The sequence below is a fragment of the Macaca nemestrina genome, chromosome 6 (genome assembly GCF_043159975.1).
Source record: "Macaca nemestrina isolate mMacNem1 chromosome 6, mMacNem.hap1, whole genome shotgun sequence".
Classification (NCBI taxonomy): domain Eukaryota; kingdom Metazoa; phylum Chordata; class Mammalia; order Primates; family Cercopithecidae; genus Macaca; species Macaca nemestrina.
Window position 1 is genome coordinate 1,434,376 of NC_092130.1, and position 24,166 is coordinate 1,458,541.

Here is a 24,166-nt window from a genome sequence, read left to right on the forward strand (position 1 = left end):
CACCCGAGCGCCATGGCCGGTCGGCCGACGCCACTGAAAGGCCCAGGGGCGTCGAACCCACGGAACCCCGGCCCAGGACCTCGGGCGCCCGACCCGGTCCCCGGCCCCGCCCACACCACCTCCAGCGGCCCGCCCCCCAGACGCCATTGGCCGCGCCTGCTCCGCTCTCCGCGCGCTGATTGGTCGGCCCGAGGGTCGGTCAGACCGGGCGCCGCGGCGGCGGCAGCGGCAGAGAAGGGAGCGGGACCGGAAGGGTCGCAGCGCCCCGGCGCCCCTCACACCCACTGCGGCGGCGGCGGCGGCGGGGCGGAGCGGAGCGGGGCGGGCCGGTGGCGGAGCCGGGGCCGCGGAGCCAGGAGTGACTAGCACGCAGCGCCGCCAGTCCGCCCGCCCGCCCTCTCCCCGTGGCGCGGCGGCGGGGAGGCGAGGTGAGCCCGGCGGGCGGGCTAGGCCTGGCGGCGGCTGCTCGGGCCGGGCCCGCGGGGAGGGGCGGCGGGGGAACCGCGCGGCCGGGGTTTCGGGGTGGGCCGGGGGCTGCGGGGCCCTGGCAGCCGCAGCCGTCGCCCCTGTGCTCGGGGATGCCGCAGGCGCCCCCTTCCGCCCGGCTGTCAGCGGCTCCGGGCTGCGGGCCTGCTCCCCGGCCTGGCCCGGCCGACCTGCCCGTGGGGTCTGCGGGCGCCATCCCTCGCGGAGGTGGGGCGAACAGCTGCACTGCTGCGCCGGGTGCCCAGGGGCCCGGGGTCGCGTCCCCGCGACCTTGACCAAGGCACTGACCCTCGCTCTGCCGCGGTTTTGCCTTCAGGAAGGTGGGGAAATGCCTCTTCTGGACAGGGTTGTTGTCAGGCTGTGTGAGTGTATGCAGACGCCTGGGCAGGACGCCGGTGAACATTTGTGGAAGATTGGGCAGGGTGCTGGCCCTTGCTGGTGTGAGTGGTGTAGGAACCCCCTCCTCATCCGCCCAGCCTCCCGCCTCCCCACGCACGCCTCCCTTGCCTTGTCATTGCACACTCAGTGTCCAGCAGTGCCAGAGGGGACCCAGCCCACATCCCTTACCACCACACCCCTCTCCCAGAAGACTGCTGCCCCAGTCCACTCATCTCGCCTGCCTTGAACATGCCAGCCCGCATTTGCCCCAGGACCTTTGTATTTGCTGTTTCCTCGTCTTTGGAGTTGTCCGTGATCTTGGCACAAGTAGCTCTTTCTGCTCCTTCCTCTGGCCAGATGTCTCGGTTTGGGTGAGGCCCTCCTCGACCACCCTCTTTCTTCCCTTAGTCATGCTATTTCATTATTTTAAAAATTTCCTTCCTAGCTCTTACCTGGTTTGAAACGTTTCTATTTATTTGCCTGTTTATTTTCTGTCTCCCCGACTAGGATGTAACTTTGTGAAAACAGGTAGCTGTCTGATTTGTCCACTGCTTTATCCCCAGTACTTAGAAAGCACACAGTAAGTATTCAGTAGTATCAGCTCAATGAATGAATGAATGATCAAAGAAATGGCCCAGTCTCCCTGTTGTCTCTGCTTTATCTGTTAATTTAGTGACTTCTGATTAACGTGTGAAACTTGTAAGCAGATGGAAGCGTGTTCTATTTTGTGAAACATTTTGGTGTCCTTGACCCCTTTAATTGCTAACCGTTGGAACAAGCTGTGATGTAAAATCTCACATTTTTATAATGGTTTAGCTCTAGCTTTCTTCCACACATGCAGGAGACATTTACTGAATTCTGCATTATCTAGGTCATGCTTTCTGCTAGGCCCTAGGGACACAAGGCAGATAGCAACAGGGTCCCTTTCCGAAGAGAGCCCAGGAGCCCAGTAGAGAAGGCAGGCATGCAGACACTTAGTTCCAGGACTGTGCAACCCTTGCTGTCGTGGAGGGGCTATGCCATGGAAATGTGGAGGAGGTGACAGGTGATGCTGGGGGGCCTTGAGGGTGATGAGAAATTTGCTAGGCAGGGAGAGGCAGAGGTATGAAGGAGCAGGGCCAGGTAAGGACCATAGCCCACTGTGGAGTTGAGAATCAGTCTGGAGGGCCAGGTGTAAGGGCACAGAGTCGTGGGGACTCTGAAGAACTGGAACCTTACCCAGCAGTTTTCTAGAAGAAGGTGGAATTTGACTAGTGCCATGGCTCACGCCTGTAATCTCAGACACTTTGGGAGGCTGATGTGGGAGGATCACTTCAGGCCAGGACTTCAAGACCAGCCTGGGCAACAGTGAGATCCCTGTCTCTACAAAAAAATTTTGAAAATTAGCTAGGTGTGGTGGCATCCACCTGTAGTCCTAGCTACTTGGGAGTCTGAGGTGGAAGGATCCCATGAGCCCAGGATTTCGAGCCTGCAGTGAGCTATGATCGCACCACTGTGTTCCAGCCTGGGTGACAGAGCAAGACCCTGTCTCTAAAACAGAAGGCAGCACTCCACATTTGTTCCGATTTTTAAATGTTGGCAATAGCTAATTAATTTTTTTTTTTTTTTTTAAATGCTGTGAGCCAAGCCAAATACAGATTCATTCAGCTTGGTTGCAGATTGTCATCCTCCAGGAGTGGCTGTGTGGGAGGGAGGAGCTGTGAGGAGAGCAGGAAAGGTAGCCTAAGGCCAGGAGAGTCAGGCCCTGTTTGCCCAGGTGCCAGCCCAGATACTCATTTGATTGTAACTGGAGCCCTGTGGAAACGGAAGCTCAGGAGTTTGAGTAGTCTGCTTCTTAGCAAGCAGCTGGTGAGTGGAATCCGAACCCAGATCTCTCCCTAGATAAGGATTCTTTCCTGAGTCCCTCAGCTCTGAGTATTCTCTTTTGGCTTTTAACTTCTTCTGGAAGAATGACCACCAATCTATTTAATGTTTTCCTTGATTTAACTTTTAAATTTTTCTTCAAAAGGATCCTGCAGAGTTAAAAACAATACTATTTTTGCATAGACTTCTCTGGACAGCTTTGATTTTCCTGGTAATTTAATTTTCAGGGTGCCAGAACATTAATTTGTTCACAGACTAAAATCTGTTTATTTGGTTCCCTGAATAAACATTAGAGGGGATTCTTGAATGTGTCTAAGATAAAATATTTTTAATTTTCTGGATAAAGAAAAGGACCAGACAAACCAGTTAATAGTGACTAGACCAGTTTTCGTGAGACATAAAACAGAGACCAGATTTTTTTTCTTCTTAAGACTATTGATTTGCCAATAGGGCAACTATTTTTGGTCTACATATATACAGTAGTTATACCTGACACTTGGTTAGGAAGGTGCCATTTTTCCATAATTTTCCTTCAGAATAATTAATTCCTGATATTTTGTACTTGATTGTATGATCCGGTTTCAACATCATTTTTTAAATTTTAACTTTTATTATGGGAATTTTCAAACATATACAAACTAAACAGAATAGCGTTCTGCTTTAACAGTTATTAACTCCTGACCAATCTTGTTTCATCTCTAATGTTATCCTCTTACACACTTACCACCCATAATTATTTTCAAGGAATTCCTAAATATCATGTCATTTCATTCATTATTTTTCAGGATGCTAATTACACAGTGGGTGCCCAGGAAATGTTTGTTAAAGACAAAGCTAAACGGGAGAATACATGTGGTAGGGTAGCTCGGAGCAGTGGTTCAGATCAGGACTTTGAGTCAGACTCCCAGTGGGTCTGCTGCTTATCTGGGTGATGTGCAGAAGCGATCGGGCTCATCTGTAAAACAGATGGGCACAACCTCAGGGTGCTCGGTAGGTATGCAGTAGTTATACAGACGGGCACAACCTCAGGGTGCTCGGTAGGTATGCAGTAGTTATACAGACGGGCACAACCTCAGGGTGCTCGGTAGGTATGCAGTAGTTATACAGCATGCTGCAGTGGGTCTCTAAAGGTCCTGACTCTTTTAAAGGTGAAAAAGTAATAATTCCTTCATATCATCAAATAACTAGTCAATCTTCAAATTTCCACCTGCCCCATGAATTTTAAGTTTCCTTAATAGTTTGAAGGTAGAGCACGATAAGGTCCATACATTGTTGATTGGTTGATACGTCTTTTAAGTTTCTCTTCATCCATAGATCCCCCTCCTATTTCTTTGTTTTCTTGGTAGTTTATTTGTTGAAGCAATCAAGTTGTTCTGTAGAATTTCCACAGTTGGTATTTGATTGATTGCATCTCTGCAGTGTAATTTAATGTGTTTCTCTGTAATCTCTGTCAGTTAGTGATTGGATCTAGACAAGGCTTGGTCAGATTTAGGGTACATTCCTCCATCAAGATGCTGTCCTAAGTGGGCTCTGCACTTCTTATCTAGAGGTAACCTGAGGCTCTCTGCCCGTGTGTTTTACAGATGAGCCCGATCGTTTCTGCACATCACCCAGATAAGCAGCAGACCCACTGGGAGTCTGACTCAAAGTCCTGATCTGAATCACTGCTCCGAGCTACCCTACCACATGTATTCTCCCGTTTAGCTTTGTCTTTAACAAACATTTACTGGGCACCCACTGTGTAATCAGTAGAGGATTGAAAAATAAATCAGACACATTTTCTGCCCTTACAGAGTAGAAGTATAAGTAGACTCGCAGTGCAGTCTAAAGTGAATACAGCGAGGGTGGCAACAATGGGGGCATGCCCAGCACGGTTTGAAGGGAAAGGCTGGAGGAGGAAACATGTAAGAGAAGCAGGTGCTTGAACTAGTGTTTGAAGGAGGATGAAGGTTGACCAGGAGGTCAGAAAGGAGAGGGACGCCATTTCAAGCAGATGGAACAGCTTAGGCAGAGGCCTGCAGGTGTGCAGTAGCTGGGTGTGTCTGCCGATCCCAGGTGGTTTGATATTGCTCAGGATTGGGCCAGAGGACTGCCATCTCCCGTGCTGTGCTAGGGAACTGAGTCTTATTCTCAAGGCGGTCAGTCACTGTTGAAGGAGTTCAAATGGTATGGCATGATCACTGCGTATTTTTAACAAATCTCTCTCTTTTTCCATCTCCATAATTTGAAATAATTACAGATTCACAAGAAGTTGCACAAATGGCACAGAGAGGTCCCAGTACCCTTCATCCAGCTTTCTCCAATGGTTATGTATCTTCATAACTATAGTAAAATATCCAAACCAGGAAATTTGGCATTGGAACAATGTGTATAGAGTTCATTGTCATTTTTTATCACATGTGAAAATTCATATAACCACCACCACAATCAAGATTCAAAACTACGTCATCATCCCAAATATCTCCCTGTGCCACTCCCTTACAGCCACAGCACCTTTTCCCCAGCATTCATAACTGCTGGCAAGTGCTAATCTAGTCTCCATCTCTAGACTTTTGTCTTTTCAGGAGTGTTATACTCATGGAGTTAGACAGCGTGTGACTTTTGAGGTTGGCTTTTTTCATAGAATATACTGCCCTCGAGATCCACCTGAGTTGTGGTGTGTTTCAGCCGTTGCTGAGTGGTGTTCCGTGGCACGGGCGTACAGCAGTTAGTTTACCTGTGTACCCATTGAAGGACGTTCGGGTTGTTTCTAGTTTAGCTATTAAAAATAAAGCTGCTGTGAACATTTGTGTACATATTCTCATGTGGAGTGATTTCTCTGTCTAAAGTGGCATGTGTGCAGTGGTTTGGAGGTCACGGGAATGGCATCTGGGAGAATGCTGCTGCTGTCGCTGGTCCAAGGAGCCATGAGAAGCTGTTACCCAGGCCTCTGGGAGTGGGGGATAGAGAGGGGCAAATAGGCAGGCCTGGGTGCCTGGAAGTGGGGCTGGTGACCGGGATCCTTGCAGGGTCCTGTGGATCCAACAGTGGGTGAGGCGATAACCAAATGCTGGTTGTTCTGTATTGTGGCATATACTGTGGCTTGAGAACTACAGAGGATGGCCCTGAGAGCTGCAAGATTCTCGATTATCAAAGAAAGGTTAAGTTGTTCTACCAAGCTATTCTTCAAAAGAATTACAGTAGGAAAATAGAATAACTTTAAAAATTTTTACTTTCTTTTTTTTTTTTTTTTTGAGACGGGAGTCGCTCTGTCACCCAGGCTGGAGTGCAGGGGCGCGATCTTGGCTCACTGCAAGCTCCGCCTCCCGGGTTCACGCCATTCTCCTGCCTCAGCCTCCTGAGTAGCTGGGACTACAGGTGCCCGCTACCACACCTGGCTAATTTTTTGTAATTTTTTAGTAGAAACAGGGTTTCATCGTGTTAGCCAGGATGGTCTTGATCTCCTGACCTCATGATCCGCCCGCTTCGGCCTCCCAAAGTGCTGGGATTACAGGCATGAGCCACTGCGCCCGGCCAAATTTTTACTATTATTATTATTATTTAACATAGAGATGAAGCCTCACCATGTTGCCCAGGCTGGTCTGGAACTCTTGGGCCTAAGCAATCCTCCTCCCACCTTCGGCCTCCCACAGTGCTGGGATTACAAGTGTGAGCCATTGTGTCCAGCTGGAAAACAGAACAATTTAATGAAAAAAACATCGGCAGCAAGCATTGAGGGTGATTGTGAGAATCTGCTTTTAATCACAGTAGTCAGTTGATTTACATATCGCATGTCCTGGGTATTCTGAAGCTTTAGTGTGATTCAAGGTTCGCCTGAGTCTGTGGATCACTGAATCGTCATCGTTAGAGGAAAAAGTGTTTTGGTAGGGGAAGTCAGCAGGATGAAATGTGCAGGACTGTGTTCTGGTCCTGGCCAGCCTGCGTGCAAATAGCTTCACTTTCTAAAGGGATGTCAGAATGGTGCTTTGGGAGGAACTTGAATATTGTGGTGAAACACACCTAAATTCAAATCTGGGCCATGCTGAGAATTTGGACAACTTCCTTATTGCCTCTAAGCCTCAGTTTCCTCATTTGCAGAGCGGGGGATAGTAATATGCCCCTCACTAGTTGTTATAAGGGTGTTTATAAATGTGTATCTCAGAGCCAGGCCCACTCTCATGCCTCTAGCCTTACCTGCCTCAAGCCCATCTTCTGTACGAGTGTTAAATGATCATTCTGCAGCTTTTCATTTAACATTTTTTGTTTACTCAGTTTTTAAATGTGAAATATGTACATTTGAAAAACAGAATAGAAAGTTACGATGGGAAGAAGGTTTCTCATTTCTCGCTATTTCTCTACTTGCTAGCCTTGTGTATGTGCATGTGTATGCGCACGTGTGTGTGTGTTTACGTAGCTGGGCATCATGTGTTCTCTTCTTCAACTTGCTGTGTTTCCTTTCTGTATCTTAGACATCTTTCCACATTGGTACCTAAAGTCCTTGCATTCTGTTGAATGGCCTTCTTGTACTTTAGTGCCATAATTTATTCAGTCCATGCACAGTGTACATTTTAGATTACTTCTAGTTTTTTGCCTGTTACAAGAAGTGTTACAAACATCCTTGCACAAATATGTTTGGATGCTTGTACGCATATTTGTCAGATACACTTAGAGAATTTTATTTGCCAGTTTAGGATGTGCATGTAACTTTTACTAGCTATTATCTCTATTCTATCCAAAAAAATGTTTTGCCACTTCACAGCTCTCACTGACGTGTGTGAAAGTGCCTGTTTCCTCATGCGTTGGTCGATACTGTGAACAAACCTGAGCTCAGGTCTTGCCTCCTCCTGGAAGCCTCCTTGTAGCGTTCCCTCCCAGTTTGGAGGTGCTCATAGCCTGGGAGGGAGGCAGACCCTACAAAGGCTGTGACAGTGCAGCCTGGCGGGCGCTGCTGAGTGCCCAAGTGGCAAGGAGGGAGCCCCGTGCTGGACGGACAGTGGCAGCACAGACTGGGAGCCGGGGGAGGAGCCGGCACCTGCTGGGGTGGGAAGTGGAGCAGCGAAGGCAGGGTTGGCTGTATTGCTGATGTGGTTGCATGAAGAATTCTCGCACTTCCCAATCTGTAAAACTGTTCTCTGAGCCTTTTGTTGAAATATCATCTCAATAGAGTTGACTCATGAATAGCTAAATTACATGCTTTCTCAGGTGGCCTTGAGGTTCTTTTGCTCTCACAAAGCCCACGCTTGACAGAGAAGGTGGCTTTAACAGGTTCTCACTTAGGCGACTTTTTTCTCCTGCCCAATAAGGGCACCTTGTTTTAATTTTATAATTATTTTAAATCTTTTTGTTTGTATGTTTTTGAGATGGAGTCTTGCTGTGGCCCAGGCTGGAGTGCAGTGGCTTGATCTCGGCTCACTGCAACCTCCGCCTCCCGGTTCAAATGATTTTCTTGCCTCAGCCTCCCAAGTAGCTGGGATTACAGGCACACACTACCACACCCGGCTAATTTTTGTATTTTTAGTAGAGATGGGGTTTCACCATGTTGGCCAGGCTGGTCTCAAACTCCTGACCTCAAGTGATTCCCCGCACCTTGGCCTCCCAAAGTGCTGGGATTACAGGTGTGAGCCACCGTGCCCGGACTATTTTAAATCTTGAGATGGAATTATAATTCTAAAACCTAATACGATTGAATATACTCCCCAAATTTAAAGAAGTTAACCTAATATTGTCATAGTCCAAGTATAGGTTGAAAGCAGTTGTAGCAGGGAGAGTTCCAGGGTTGGTCAGCAGGGTTGAGATTGATCTGTCAGTCCCAGTGTGGACAGGGGTCCTGAATGGGGGCTGGCTCTGTGCCGTGAGGTTGTTGAGGAATCCAGCTGGTGGGCAGCTTTCTGTCTACAGCATGTGACTTCCGTCTCTGGGTCTGTGACAGCTGATAGCCAGCAGCAAGGAAGAAAGACAGATTGGAGGGCCAGCAGCTTTCTATAAAGAAAAATAATAAAAGTGATCTGGAAGTTGCATACATCACTTCTACCCACATCTTATTAGTCAGAACTTGGTCATCTGGCCATACCTGGCTACTGGGAAAGCTGCCAGGCGTCGTCTCTATTTGGGCAGCCATTTGTCTAGCAGGAAGGGGGGAGGCTTCTCTTATGAAAGCGAGGAAGGGAGGAATGGATCCCTGAGCACCTCAGCACCTGTGCCGCACCTCTGATGCTTTGACAGCTTCCACAGCCCTCAGGACTGAGGCCAGATGGCTCTGCGTGGCTTCTGGGGCCCATAGTGATTTGGCCTCCTTTTCTCTCTCCAGCTTCACTTGCCCTCTACCCAGTCCCTAGTGACTTGTCACATTCTGAATGTGCCTCCACCTCTGCTGCTTCTCCTCCCATTCCCCTAAATCTTGTTCACCCTACTGGGTTTAGGACCCTTGGTGTGCAGGGCCTCTTCCTGAGTGTGTGCTCACTGAGGGCAGGCCACGTGTCCTGGCATAGTGCCTCACCATCCACAGTGGGTGCTCAGCAAACGCTTGGAAGTAACTGTGTCACTGGTGTGTTTGCAGCACAGCAGAGGAACGGCCACCCCCGATAAAGCAGGTGGTAGTGGGTGCCTGCCTTTTTGCTGAGTTGTCTCTAATCCTTTGCACTTGTACCCTTGCTAGCCAAGCTGAGCAGTTGCTATGTTGGGACACAGTCAGTTTGAGCTCTGTGCCTCTACTGTCCATCTCTGGCAAAAGAGTCTAAGGGCGGATGCCGCCTCCTCCATGAAGCCATCCTTGTGTTCTGCACCCCTGCCAGTGGGTAGGATCTCTTTTGCCTTTTGATTTTGTTTACATTTTGCATATGGCCCTATATTGTCACGTGTAATATAGGTAATGGACTCATTGCTCACACTTCTCCCCCAAATAGTGCAGTTCGTGCTGCTTCAAGACTGGTTGCTAGCTGACTACGGCATATCTCTTGCGATACTTACCACTTTCGTGCATACAGGCACCCCCTAAACGTTGAGTGGAATTGTTCCAGCCTCTTGCAAACTGTAAATAAGCTAATCTTTAGAAAAGGATCTCCCTGTAGATGTCAGTAAGATGGAGCAGCGTTGTGGGGAATCAGATCAACAAAGGTTTATTGAATGCCCATGCTGCCCCAAAGACCAGCTTCCTGTCCTCCTGTCCTTGGAGTGTGAGATGCCATGAGCAAGACAGACCTGCCTCGCACCTCCTACAGCTTAGGGCACAGTGGGGAGCTCCCGAGTCCCCTTCTCACAGCAGTGTGCCCTAGGCAGGTGTTTCAGCTCACTCAATCCTAGACTGCTCCCAGGTAACCCGGAACTGACACTCCTGCTGTGCGGGTTGTATGAGCACCTGTTTGTCCAGCATCTAAAGCGCTGTGGCGTCCCTGGAGTCACTCCCTGGCTGGCTGACACATCTTGGCAGGAGTGGTCAGAGTGGCAGCCACACTGCAGCCACCACCCGGAGGATGGGGAGAGGACTGTGGGGCAGTAGTCACTTGGAGAAATTAATTAGTTTGACTCAGTTCTTTATTTAGACTTGTTATTAATGCATTTATTTCCATGTTTAAGGAAAATCCTAGATATCATTGTGTGGAAATACAAATCATCACCACAAAAATCTCATTGGGTTGACGTTAGATATTAGATACTAGAACATAAAGGCAAGGGATTTGACGGAGCTGTAGAATAAAACTTAAATTCTGTAGTCTTAAACAGTATAGAATGTCTACCTATATGATTTTATTGTTGACTATCTAGTTTTAAAAGACCAAAATGGCCGGGCACGGTGGCTCACGCCTGTAATCCCAGCACTTTGGGAGGCCGAGACGGGCAGATCACGAGGTCAGGAGATCGAGACCATCCTGGCTAACCTGGTGAAACCCCGTCTCTACTAAAAAATACAAAAAAAAAACTAGCCGGGGGAGGTGGCGGGCGCCTATAGTCCCAGCTACTCGGGAGGCTGAGGCAGGAGAATGGCGTGAACCCGGGAGGCGGAGCTTGCAGTGAGCCGAGATCCGGCCACTGCACTCCAGCCTGGGTGACAGAGCGAGACTCCGTCTCAAAAAAAATAAAATAAAATAAAATAAAAAAATAAAAGACCAAAATTCATAGCTTGCTGACTTTTAAATAAGCGTAACCAGACAAGAGCCTCGGAACCACTTGCTGATTTCTGTTTGCTTATTTTCTGTATAAAATCATCCAGCCTCCTGCAGAGCAGGAATCTCAGCCTGTGCCTCAGCCACAGAAAAGCTGCTTTCTGGGCCTGCTGGCCTACACTCAGACATAGTGAATCAACCTCATAGTGTTGCTGTTATGGACTACAGGTCACAGCAGAGTTCTTCATATACAGATACCTACCCTGAAGCCTGGTGGTGATGTGGGACTCTAGGGCTGTGCCAGCTGATGCCGACTCTGGGACCCACCTCCTGAGGCAGGAGCACGTGCTTGGGCACACACAGCACACGGATGCCACCAGGCCTCTAGCAGCCTGTCACTTTGGCATATGAATCTCGCTTTTTGGTTCATCGTTTCAACCAGAATCTATACGCTGAGCAGAAGACTGGTCTGTCTGCTTCCCTCTAGGCATTCTAGAAGTGGTCCTTTTGAAGCAATGCCCCGTCTCTGGCTGAGACAGCTAGGAGTAAATGGTTCTGCAGCCGGCAAGCTGATGAGAAGCGGAGAGTGATGTCGTGTTTTCATAGCCAGCAGGAATGCACAGATTCTTTCTCCAACGGTGCTTATTCTCTAGTCCAACCCCCTGAAGTGTGGTCTTGCTGGACCTCAACATTCCTTCCTTTCATAATGGTCCTGGTGCCGCTAAAATGTCTGCATGTTTTTGCGTCTTGCTCAAGTTCAGAACGTGGTCAAATTGACTTTATCAACTTACAGCCACATTGTCTTATATACCAATAAGTTCCGAACGCTGTAAGTGAGCTATGTATGTATACTTTCGGTAAGAATGCGTGTTCATTCTGTTTTTCTTTGAAGGAATCTGAAAGTTGCCAGCCCTTCGGAATATTGCATGACACTACATCATGAGCGACGGTAAATGTGACAGTCAGTTTTACAGTGTGCAAGTGGCAGACTCAACCTTCACTGTCCTAAAACGTTACCAGCAGCTGAAACCAATTGGCTCTGGGGCCCAAGGGATTGTTTGGTAAGTATGGTCTGTTTTAATAGCGTGGACTGAGTTTTTGCTGTAATAAAAAGTAAAACTAAAGTGTCAGAATTTAGAAACATTCATGATAAAGAAAAAAAACAAAACTGTGTTATAGGTTTCTGAGCTAAATTGAATCAACTGCTCGCTCTAGTTCTGTGTAGTCAGGCTGTAGGGTACAAACCCATATTCTTAGAACGCTGCAGGAATTTAAATAGGTAGCAGGTTTTCTTTTTTGTTTGTTTCTTTTTTCTTTCATTTTTTTTTCATTTCTCCTGTCATTGTAATATCAGAGTAATAGGTATGGCAGTGAGTTGTAACAGAAATTTGGAGTTTTATTCATTTCTTCATCATGGCCACCTTCTCCCCCTCTCCCCCTTTTATTCCCAATCACTCCTATTCATTTCTAGGCGCCATCATTGCAGTGCCTTGCCATTCACTGGCAGGATGAGGCCAGTCAGTGTCATTGTCACTCCATGGATTAACCAGGAAGGGATGCTGTGTGAGGGGTTGGGCTGGCCGTCTCTTCCTTGGTGTCTCACTTCAACTGTGTGTCCAGCCCAGAACGTCAGAATCGTTAGTCTGACCCTGAACATTAGTCTCTTGCATGGTAAGACGGTCAGCCGCCGCGGCGTCACGGGCCAGCTCAAGGTAAAGCTCTTCACGTTTCCTAGACTGCAGTTGTCAGCACTTCCCACACTTTTTACCCCTTGTTTTTCTGGGCAGAACTTTTTCTTTTTTTTTTCTTTCCTTTTTTTTTCTCTCTTTTTTTTTTGGGGGGGGGTCAATGAAAATAGGATTACCTTTGCGCCTAAAGAAACTGATGAAGTTAAACATCTAATGTTTACAGCTAGTAGACAGAGGGGATTTGAGATAGAAGAAAACTCTTTTGGATGGTCTAGTAGGGGAGTTTACATTTACTTGTAGAGATGTTGGGTTTGGAGAATCTTTACCAATGATTTTTAACTGATCCTCTGTTGCAGAGACCTATGATCAGGGAAACAGTTGTTTTTTCGGCCCTGGCGGCTGCAAGCCCTGGGAGCTAAGATGAAATTGCAGTCCAGAGCTTCTTTGAGAAACTAAGGTGGGAGAAGGGACTGTTTGGAAGGAATGCCCAGCTTGCATCTAAAGTAATGGTGATCCTAACTTCCCAGTGACACAAACTGTTTTGGCACTTAAATCCAGTGTGCCAGAAGAAGTTTTAAAGTTGGCCGGGCGCAGTGGCTCATGCCTGTAGTCCCAGTGCTTTGGGGTGCCAAGGTGGGCAGATTACAAGGTCAAGAGATTGAGACCATCCTGGCCAACATGGTGAAACCCTATCTCTACTAAAAATATAGAAATTAGCCAGGTATGGTGGCGCACACCTGTAGTCCTAGCTACTCGGGAGGCTGAAGCAGGAAAATCATTTGAACCTGGGAGGCAGAGGTTGTAGTGAGCCAAGATCGCACCACTGCACTCCAGCCTGGGGGACAGCGAGACTCCATCTCAAAAAAAAAAAAGAAGTTTTAAAGTCAGTGGATGATGGTTCAAATTAGGAAACTTTGATGGTAATGGAAAGTTGTAAACAACAAAACATTCTTTTGATTTATAATCCATCTCCTATTTGGAATTAGATGATAATTTGACAGATAATTTGATGTGTGCACGTGAGAGAGAGAAAAAGGAGAGAGGGAGCAAGAAGGGAGAAATATCAGAGGTCTTGGGGAGTTGTTTGTGGCTATAGACAGGTAGCTGTTTTATTTTTTTATTATATATATATATATATATATATATATATATATATATTTTTTTTTTTTTTTTTTTTTTGAGACAGAGTCTCACTTTGTCACCAGGCTGGGGTGCAGCAATCTTGGCTCACTGCAGCCTCCGCCTCCCAGGTTCATGCAGTTCTCCTGCCTCAGCCTCCCGGTAACTGGGACTACAGGCACGTGCCACCACACCCAGCTAAGTTTTGTATTTTTAGTAAAGACAGTGTTTCACCATGTTGGCCAGGATGGTCTCAATCTCTTGACCTTGTGATCCACCCGCCTCGGCCTCCCAAAGTGCAGGGATTACAGGCGTGAGCCACTGCACCCGATCTACAGGTAGCTGTTTTAAATATGTGCTTCATTTATCCCAGCTGGCATGTCATTCACTTGCTTTTGAAGGTTGGTAGTAGTGTGAATAGTACATAGTATACAATCACCATGAGCTCTACCGTAACCCTCACTGTTGGTGAAACGAAGGACTGGGAAGGCTCACTTGCTTCTCCCATCTCACAGAGTGTTAGTGGGAGGCCTGGGACCAAAACAAGCTGTGGGCCTTTGGGACCTGATTGCCTGTACCATGGAGAGACTTGTTGAAGACTTTGAACCACTGATACTTTGACAGGACAAGTCCTCTGACCCAACCTCTGTTTAGAATCTTAGCAATAATGGGTCGGGCGCGGTGGCTCAAGCCTGTAATCCCAGCACTTTGGGAGGCCGAGGCGGGTGGATCACGAGGTCAGGAGATCGAGACTATCCTGGCTAACATGGTGAAACCCTGTCTCTACTAAAAATACAAAAAACTAGCTGGGCGTGGTGGCGGGCGCCTGTAGTCTCAGCTACTTGGGAGGCTGAGGCGGGAGAATGGCATGAACCCGGGAGGCGGAGCTTGCAGTGAGCCGAGATCACGCCACTGCACTCCAGCCTGGGAGACACAGCGAGACTCCGTCTCAAAAAAAAAAAAAAAAAAAGAATCTTAGCAATAATGAACAAATATTCACTAAACACCTATGAAATAATTTTTAGTTAATTGTATTTATCTCTATAAGACAATTGTTATATTCAAGAACAGTTTCAATTTTTATAACTATAACTGGCTTTGTGTTTTATGGTGTCCTTCTATCTTATGTTCTAATAGGGAAAGTAAACACTTTGTAAGTGATTTTAGCTTCCTTTCCCCCTTTCTTTTTCTCTCTCTTCTTCACCAGGCTCTGAGGCACCAAGTAGAATTGGGAAATAATCTAGTTATAGCACATTCCCGTTTCAAAAAAGAAAAAAAGGCTTTTCCTAAAATAAGCTCAACAGTAGATTAGCTGACACTTTGACAAGAGGAATTGGATTTTCTATCATATTTCATATTAAAATATTGGCACTATATAGTTAACTGATGATCTGAAACTTCCTTTTGTCACTATTGTACTTGAAAATCATCTGTCAATGATTCTTTGGGGGGTGTAGCCTGCAGAATAATGGCCCCGCCTGAGCTGTCCACATCCTAATGTCTGGAATTTGTATGTTTCTTTACATGGCAAAAGGAATTTAGCAGGTGTGATTAAATTAATGGTCTTGAGATGGGAGGGTTATTCCAGGTTTAGCTGGGTGGGTCCTTCTTACAAAAGGGAGACAGGAGGGTCATAGTCAGAGATGTGATGACAGCGAAGTTTGGAGTGATGTGGGTCACAGCCGAGCAGTACAGGAAGCCTCCCACCAGCTGAGGGAGGCGGGGAGCAGAGTCCCCCCGAGCCTGCAGAAGGAACCACGCAGCCCTGCTTGCCTCTTGACGCATAAGATGCATTTTGGACTTCTGACCTCCAGAACTGTAAGATAGTAAATTTGTGTTGCTTTAAAGCAGTAAATTTGTGGTTATTTGTTACAATAGCAATAGGAAACTGATTCACGAGCATGTGTATTTTTACATTTTTGAGAAATATAATAGCAGCAGTGTATGGTTTATGCAACTAGCTAATCTTCTATTTAAATTAGAGCTTTATGAAGGGCAGGTGTGCAGATAAACCAAAGTGCAGGTAGGGCCTGTGACCTGTACAGGATTAAATGGAAGAGCTGGAACCAGAAGAAAATATTCTGGTTCCTCATTTTGAATTGTTTTTATAGTTGTCTTTGATTTATTTCTTTGTTTTCGTTCTTTTAAAAATGTTAGTAAAATTTATTAGGAAATAAGTTTTTACAGTTGAAAATAAGTTTATTTTATTTTTGAGACGGAGTCTTGCTCTGTCACCAGGCTGGAGTGCAGTGACATGATCTCGGCTCACTGCAGTCTCCACCTCCCGGGTTTAAGTGTTTCTCCTGCCTCAGCCTCCTGAGTAGCTGGGACTACAGGCGCCCGCGGCCACACCCGGCTAATTTTTTGTATTTTAGTAGAGACGGGATTTCACCGTGTTGGCCAGGATGGTCTCAATCTCTTGACCTTGTGATCCACCCACCTTGGCCTCCCAAAATGCCGGGATTGCAGGCATGAGCCACTGTGCCTGGCCTAAAATAAGTTTTAAAATGTAATTTTGAAGTATTCATAAATATCAACTGTGTTATAGTACAATTAAGTAATCGTAAGATTTCGAAGCTCTAGTGGGGAAGATGTGTGTACGTTTCTTTCATACATATATTCAGTTTTTCTTTCTCTTTCAAAAATCTCAAGTTGTTTGGCCAAAATAATAAAGATTATTTGTTTTATGAAACCGTTCCATGAAATGTTTAACCTTTAAAGTGTTTAATATTAAGTCTGGCAGTACTTAGAAGCGACAGTTACAGCCTTAACGTGAAATAATTGGTATAGTGTATTCCTTTTTGTTTCCTCAAGTTCTGTACAAACATGAGTACTGGCCTGTTCTTAACATGGTTTTCTTTTCTTTTTTTTTTTTTGAGACGGAGTCTCGCTCTGTCGCCCAGGCTAGAGTGCAGTGGCCCGATCTCAGCTCACTGCAAACTCCGCCTCCCGGGTTCCCGCCATTCTCCTGCCTCAGCCTCCCGAGTAGCTGGGACTACAGGCGCCGCCACCTCGCCCGGCTAGTTTTTTGTATTTTTAGTAGAGACGGGGTTTCACCGTGTTAGCCAGGATGGTCTCAATCTCCTGACCTTGTGATCCGCCTGCCTCATCCTCCCAAAGTGCTGGGATTACAGGCGTGAGCCACCGCGCCTGGCCTTATTTTCTATTAATATGAATACATAAAAACATAACAATGTTCACAACAACATTTCTGTGATAAAGGAGACATGGGATGAGGTCTAGGATGGCTGTGATTCGGGAGACGAGTTCTGAGCCCTGCTCTCTTCCTCACAGCGAGAGTTCTTTATGACCAGGGCAGATCAGTTTCTTTTTTTTTTGAGACAGAGTCTCTCGCTCTGTCGCCCAGGCTGGAGTGCAGTGGCCGGACCTCAGCTCACTGCAAGCTCCGCCTCCCGGGTTCCCGCCATTCTCCTGCCTCAGCCTCCCGAGTAGCTGGGACTACAGGCGCCGCCACCTCGCCCGGCTAGTTTTTTGTATTTTTTTAGTAGAGACGGGGTTTCACTGTGTTAGCCAGGATGGTCTCGATCGATCTCCTGACCTCGTGATCCGCCCGTCTCAGCCTCCCAAAGTGCTGGGATTACAGGCTTGAGCCACCGCGCCCGGCCAGATCAGTTTCTTTATGGGCCCTATAATATTTCACCTGTAAAATGAGTGGTTTGGAACTTCTCATTTAAGATGGTGGCCCAAACACCTGTACAAAGATAAGAGGGCAGTAATGAGTGGAAGAGAGTTTTAACAAATTGATGAAATATAGAAAGTAGCTTGAATCTTGTGATACAGATAAAACAGCAGATAAAGTGAGAATAAGTAGCTGAAGTATTTGCGTTAAGGAAGAGAATCTACCTGTAATAAAACTCTACGGGGGCTGTGGGCATAGAGATGACAGTCAAGAAGAAGAACGAAATGAGCGGCTAAAACTCGGGCTGTTAATTAAAAGTGTGCGTATGAAACAACTGTGCCAGTGTTCCCCCAGCATTCCCACTCTCCCCCATGCTCAGCGTTGCCCCTAGAGAGGAAGTCGGTGAGGAGTTACTAGGTCAGGATCTGGGGAACACAGAAGCCTAGTGAGGGGAGCTTCAGCATGCGGGGCTGTCTTTCCCTCGGGGGGGGGGGAGCTTCAGCATGTGGGGCTGTCTTTCCCTCCGGGGGGGGAGCTTCAGCATGTGGGGCTGTCTTTCCCTCGGGGGGAGCTGGAGCTTCAGCATGCGGGGCTGTCTTTCCCTCGGGGGGAGCTGGAGCTTCAGCATGCGGGGCTGTCTTTCCCTCGGGAGGGGGGAGCTTCAGCATGTGGGGCTGTCTTTCCCTCGGGGGCCTTTGAACATTCTGCACGGGGCTGCTGAGAGAGTGTTTTCGACTGCCTTGTGGCTAGGAGATTAGAGTCCAGGGCCTCTAATATTGCGCAGCGAACTTCTTTTGCCTTGTATTGGGACCAATAAAAGGCTGCTTCCTAGAAGTCAAGGTAACTCAGAGGTTGGCCCTTAATAGGCACCGCCACTCAGCTTCAGATTATCGTCTCATTTGCTGAACTTATATGGAGGTAAACAAAAAGTGCTAGTGCACCCAGGTACCTAGTAGAAATAAATTTGAATTCTTTGTGGAGGAAGACAGCATCATATTAGATAAACTTACTTCTAGATAGCAGTTTTACAAGTGCAAGGCCCAGTCTAGGCACACAAGGAGATATGACAATCTGAGTAAAATCCTGCGGAAACAATGGACAAAAGAAACAGATTCATAAGAGATATTGGCATTATTAGATCCACATTTTTAAATAGCTATGATGTTATGTTCAAGGTGATAAAGGCAAGATTAAAAGTTTTGGTGGAGAAATGAAAACTTTTTTAGAGGAATAAATCAAAATTCTAGAAAAAACTATAGTAATTGAATTATGAATTTAATGTGTTTAACAGCATACTAGATATAACTGAAGAGAGATTTAGTGACCTGGAGGATGGGTCAGCAAAAAATACCCAGAATGAAAGCTGCAGAGGCAAAAATGGCAGAAGGGCACAAAAGAGAGGTTGTTAGTTTTCTATTGCTGCATAACACGTTAACAAAAACTTAGTTGTTTAAAACAACACTGTTGATTATCTCATAGTTCTGTAGTCAGAAATCTGGATGGGTTTGCCTGGGTTCTCTGCCCAGCGTCTCACAAAACTGAAGTCCAGATTTCGACGGGACTGGGCTCGGCTCACAGGTGGAGGCTCTGGAAGGGAATCTGCTTCCAAGCTCATTCAGGCTGTTGGCAGAGTCTAGTTCCTCACAGCTTTATTTATTTATTTATTTATTTTTTTTTGAGACGGAGTCTCACGCTGTTGCCCAGGCTGGAGTGCAGTGGCGCGATCTCGGCTCACTGCAAGCTCCGCCTCCTGGGTTCACGCCATTCTCCTGCCTCAGCCTCCTGTGTAGCTGGGACTACAGGCGCCCGCCACCGCGCCCGGCTAATTTTTTGTATTTTTAGTAGAGACGGGGTTTCACTGTGGTCTCGATCTCCTGACCTTGTGATCCGCCCGCCTCGGCCTCCCTCACAGCTTTAGGTCTGTGGTTCCCAGTCTCCCGATCTCTCTCAGTCAGGCACCCCTCTCTGCTCCTAGAGGCTGCCTGTTTTCCTTCTCAAGTGACCTCCTCCATCTTAAAGGCAGCAGTGGCCTGCCCAGCCGTTCCCAGACTCACATCTCCCTGACTTTCCTACCCTTTCTGTGAACCAGAGGAAACTCTGCCTCTAAAGGGCTCTCGTGATAAGAACAGGCCCACCTGGATAATCTGCCTTTTGTTAAATTAGTGAGTATGTTTAGTCCCTTTGCAAGATGCAGGGTCAATATATGTACCCCTCCCCCCCAAATTGCATATTTATATACTAGCAGTATATAGAAAATGAGAATTTGAAAAGGATACCATTTAAAATAGGATAAAAACTTTTAAATTATCGTATCTGGGGGAAAAGTCTAACAATATGAAAGACTTGTTTACAAAAAGCTAAAAAAATTAGAAGAAGTAAAACTGAAATAGTGGTGGGAAATCTGATTTTCATGAGTTAGAATATTTAATACCATAAAGGTCAATTTTCAGACTTGTCTAGAGTGATTGCAGTCAAATCTCAATAGTCTTAAAAAACAAAGAAATGAACAAACTGATTTTAAAATTTATATGTAAAAATAAAAACCCTAGAATGGTCAAGACACCCATTAAGAAGAAGGGAGGAGCACTCCCTCTGCCAGATGTGAGGACTTACTAGAAAACTGGTGCTCAAGATGGTGTTGTGTGGTGCGAGGAGAAACAGTGGACTCACCTTGCAACAGAATCATGCCTGTGTGGGCTTCTGACTTATGGCAGTGGTGGCCTTGTAGAGCAATGAGGAAAGGATGGTCTTTTACATAAGTGGACATAGGAATATTCATATGGAAAAAAGTGAAATTTGACCCCAACCTCATATTATATACAAAAATCAACCTCAGTTGAATTGCTATAAATGTCTAAGGCAAACCAGTGAAGCTATTTGAAGGTCATATAGGAGGATTTCTTCATGGTCTTTGGAGCAGGGAAGGGCTCCTTTAAACACAACATAAAAACGTTTGTCTGCTGGATGTGCTGGCTCACGCCTGTAATCCCAGCACTTTGGGAGGCCAAGGTGGGAGGACTGCTTGAGGCCAGGAGTTCAAGACCAGCCTGGCCAGCATAATGAAACCCCCATCTCTATTTAAAAAAAAAAAAAAATCAGGCCAGGCATGGTGGCTCATACCTGTAATCCCAGCACTTTGGGAGGCCGAGGCGGGCAGATCATGAGGTCAGGAGTTTGAGACCAGCCTGGCCAGCATGGTGAAACCCTGTCTCTACTAAAAATACAAAAGTTAGCCGGGCGTGGTGGTGCACGCCTGTAGTTCCAGCTATTTGGGAGGCTGAGGCAGGAGAATTGTTTGAACCTGGCAGGCAGAGCTTGCAGTGAGCTGAGATCGCGCCACTCCACTGCAGCCTGGGCGACAGAGCAAGACTCCATCTCAAAAAACAAACAAACAAAAATTTATCATAGAAGATTGATTAAATTTGTATTAAAATTAAGAAATGTTGTTTAAGAAAATTGAGATCAAGAAACTGAAAAGATAAGCATACATGTGAGAAGATATATGACTGAAAAAAACTCTCGTTCAGAATATGTAAAGAACAACAGTGAAGACAATTGTAAAGATAGACAAACAAATAGTCAGCAGATTGTCACAGGAGGGTACCCAGATAACCTGTGAACAGGAAAAAGTGCTCAATGTCATTATGCATCAGGACAGTGCAATTTAAAGCCACGATGAAATACCATTCCACACTCGCAGAATGGTTAGAAACTAAGCTGTTGGTGATACCAGGTGCTGGTAAGGTTGTGGAACCACCCGAGGCAGCTCTCAGACGTGACCCCTCACGCACTGCTGGCAGCTCTACAAATGTGTAGAACCGCCTTGGCAAAGAGTCTGACATTATCTACTGAAATACAACGGACACGTTCCCACGCTTAGTTGTCTACTCATCAGAAACACATGAATAGGGGACCCAGAGCTGTGGATGGGAATATTGATGACCGTGTGTTTTGTAATTGATTGAAGACTAAAAACAACTGAAATACCTCAATGTAATGTGATATCGTTATACAAAGGAAACTTACAGCAATGATGGAATGAGTTATAGCTACATACAGCAACAATGGATGAGTCTTGTAATATTGAGCCAAATAAAGTCAGACACAGAAGATTTCAAAAAACAGGCAAAAATAAACTGGGCACTCTAGGGTGCATGTTTTCGCTGGTAAAAGCAAGAAAGTGATTATTGTACATGTCAGAAGCAGTTATCACTGGTGGACAGGAGGGACAGTAATTAGTTGGGATAATTTTGAGAGAGGCATTTGGGATACAGAGAGAACATGACTGATAAATCATTGAGCTGGGAAACAGAAAAAGCAGCACAGGAATCAGTACAGTAACAGGCATAGCCTTCTCACCGCAGCGCTCAGTGCGGAAATCAGTGGGACAGTGCCTTCAAAGTTCTCACAGAAAATTGATTTTAAACTCAGAAAACGTACTATCAGTCAAGGGTGAGGGCAGAGCAGTACCATCTATCTTCCATGCACCTTTTCTGAGGAAAAAATTCCTTGAGGATATACTCCAGCAAGAGAGGCAACCCAAGAGCGTAATGCAAGCAGCAGTGGGGACTAAACAGAAATCCCAGGATGGTGGCTGTGTGGCAGGCCTTAAGGAAGCTCCAAGAAGAGTGTCTGCAAAGAATGTGGAGTAGATGCCAAACAGCAGATAGTGTAAGAAGCTAGGAAGTACTAGTGATAGGCTAAAACTGGCATTTTGTATTAGTAAAAACTAATAATAATCTAGTAATATAATAAAATCATCTAATTATTATTTATTAGAAATGTGTGAGAAAAACTAGAAAAAATCATGGCCTAATTATAAAACAAATAAAAAGGACATGATGTTTGAGCAGTTGATGAAATATAAGAAAAGAGAATCCTTTCTCGATCCCGGAAACAGTCTCACCGTCTTATGAGTGGCAGCAAGAGCCATGTGATCTTTAGAAACTGAAACGCAGTCCCAGCTCTGGCCGTTCGTGACGGTTACATGTGTACACACACCCACACTCCATGTATTGATTTTCAACTTCTAGACACATCCTAAAGAAGAAATACAGAAGACACAGTTATAAATACATGATAAATGGAGGAGAAAGGGATGGAGTCGTCTCATTTTACATACGCAGAAGTCAAGACGTTCCCTTCGAAGTTGAAGAGGCACGCAGATTAGGGATGTTACTTAAAGACGTAACCAGGGAAAACCCGAAAAGCAGAAGAGAAAAAATAGGAGGTGTTGGGGATTTCAGGGAAGTGGTTAACTACTCAGTTTTCATAGTGGGGAGTAGGTAGATCATTTCTAAAGTGGATAAATGAAGAGAGAGTGATAAAAATGTATTCTTTGAGTGACCACAATAACCAAAACCAGGAATAATTGAAGGGAGTTCCCCATGGAGCTGGAGCTACAAGTGGGGAAGCTTATGCCCACTCAGATGCTTAGACCTGGTCCATTTGGCTTGTGTTAGCTAAACACATTTTTTAAATGACAAATAAAAATTGTATATATTTATCGTGTCCAGCATATTGTTTTGAAATATGTATACTTTATGGACTAGCTAAATTGAGCGAATTAACATATGCATTACCTCACATACTTCTTTAAAATTTCTGACAAGAACACTTAAAAAATCTACTCTTAGCAATTTTCAAGAATACAATACATTGTTGTTAACTACAGTAACCGTATCTCACAGTAGACCTCCTGACCTTATTCCTCCTAACTGAAATTTTGGACAAAAACTTTTGATACCAAAAAAGTGTGTCTGTTTTCAAATTCTTTTTTTTTCTTTGAGACCCTGGGCAACAGGGTCTCAGTCTGTCACCTAAGCTGGGGTGCAGTGGAGGGATGACTGCTCACTGCAGTCTCGACCCCCGGCTCTAGCAATCCCCCCATCTCAGTCCCCTGAGTAACTGGGACTACAGACATGCACCACCACACTCAGCTAATCTTTGTATTTTTTGTATAGACAAGGTTTCACTATATTGCCCGGGCTGGTCTCAAACTCCTGGGCTCAAGCGATCTGCCTGCCTTGGCCTCCCAAAGTGCTGGGAATACAGATGTGAACCACCACATCTGGCCTGTTTTCAAATTCTTGAGTCTGAGAAGTATATAAGTATAAATACTTTTGATGGCTACATGTATGTTAATGACTTGTTTCACACATGGATGTATCCTCATCATTTTATAATTCATATAAGTGGTGCAATTTGCGTATGAGCCTGTGGATTTACATATGTATGTAGACAGACACATAATATTAACTGAATTAAAGTAAGGTAGCTTCTTAACCAAATGCTACAGCAGACAGCCTTTAACTTTAAAACGTTGAATTAAGTTCGAGTTGTTTGGCAAAAAGCATTAATAGAAGAGAATAAATGTAAACAATGTTATAAACTCAATAGAATAAAGAAATAGAAGCAATATTTAAATCAGTGCTTAGGTTCTCAGGTGGCCTTTAGTAACTGTTAGCCCTGATGGGTAGCCCAGAGGTCATAACACAAATGGTACTATTTAGTACCAGTTAGAAACCTAAAAATGTGCCATCAGGCTACTTGATTTTTCATATCTGTTTTCTGGGGGAAAATGAACAGAATTTCAACAGGAACCTTGAGATCTGGAAACACAGCCTCTAAATTTTATTCTTACCATAGTAGTAGGAGGAGATATTTCTAAAAGAACTTTATATAGCAGTTGCTTACGTTAGAGATTTTGTATCTTGGGCATTTACCATGAGCTGAAATTTTGGCTTCTTTTCTTATTAGATACTGTTGTCTAAGAAAAAAACACAATGACTCAAACTTTAGATTTATTGTATTCTTCTCATCAACCATTTTCTCTACTGTGATATTCCAAAATATACACATTTTAAGATGGGATAACAGTGACTTTGTTTCCAACTTCTTGTCATGTTTAAACT

General features: G+C 45.5%; 1 protein-coding gene across 7 annotated transcripts in view; it reads left to right on the forward strand.

Annotated features, from left to right (window-relative positions):
* Positions 1 to 200: 200 nt before the first annotated feature.
* LOC105484084 (mitogen-activated protein kinase 9) overlaps positions 201 to 24,166 on the forward strand; it is a 60,225-nt gene continuing 36,259 nt past the window's right edge. For 4 of the 7 annotated variants that reach the window (XM_071097985.1, XM_071097980.1, XM_071097984.1 and 1 more), the window contains exons 1-2: positions 201 to 428; positions 11,698 to 11,866. In XM_071097985.1, the coding sequence (XP_070954086.1) occupies positions 11,745 to 11,866 (122 nt within the window). In that variant the 5' untranslated portion in view covers positions 201 to 428; positions 11,698 to 11,744. Of the gene's footprint in view, positions 429 to 1,423; positions 1,445 to 11,697; positions 11,867 to 12,276; positions 12,518 to 24,166 lie in introns of those variants that run through there. The other 3 variants (XM_071097982.1, XM_071097983.1, XM_071097981.1) reach the window with 3 other exon arrangements.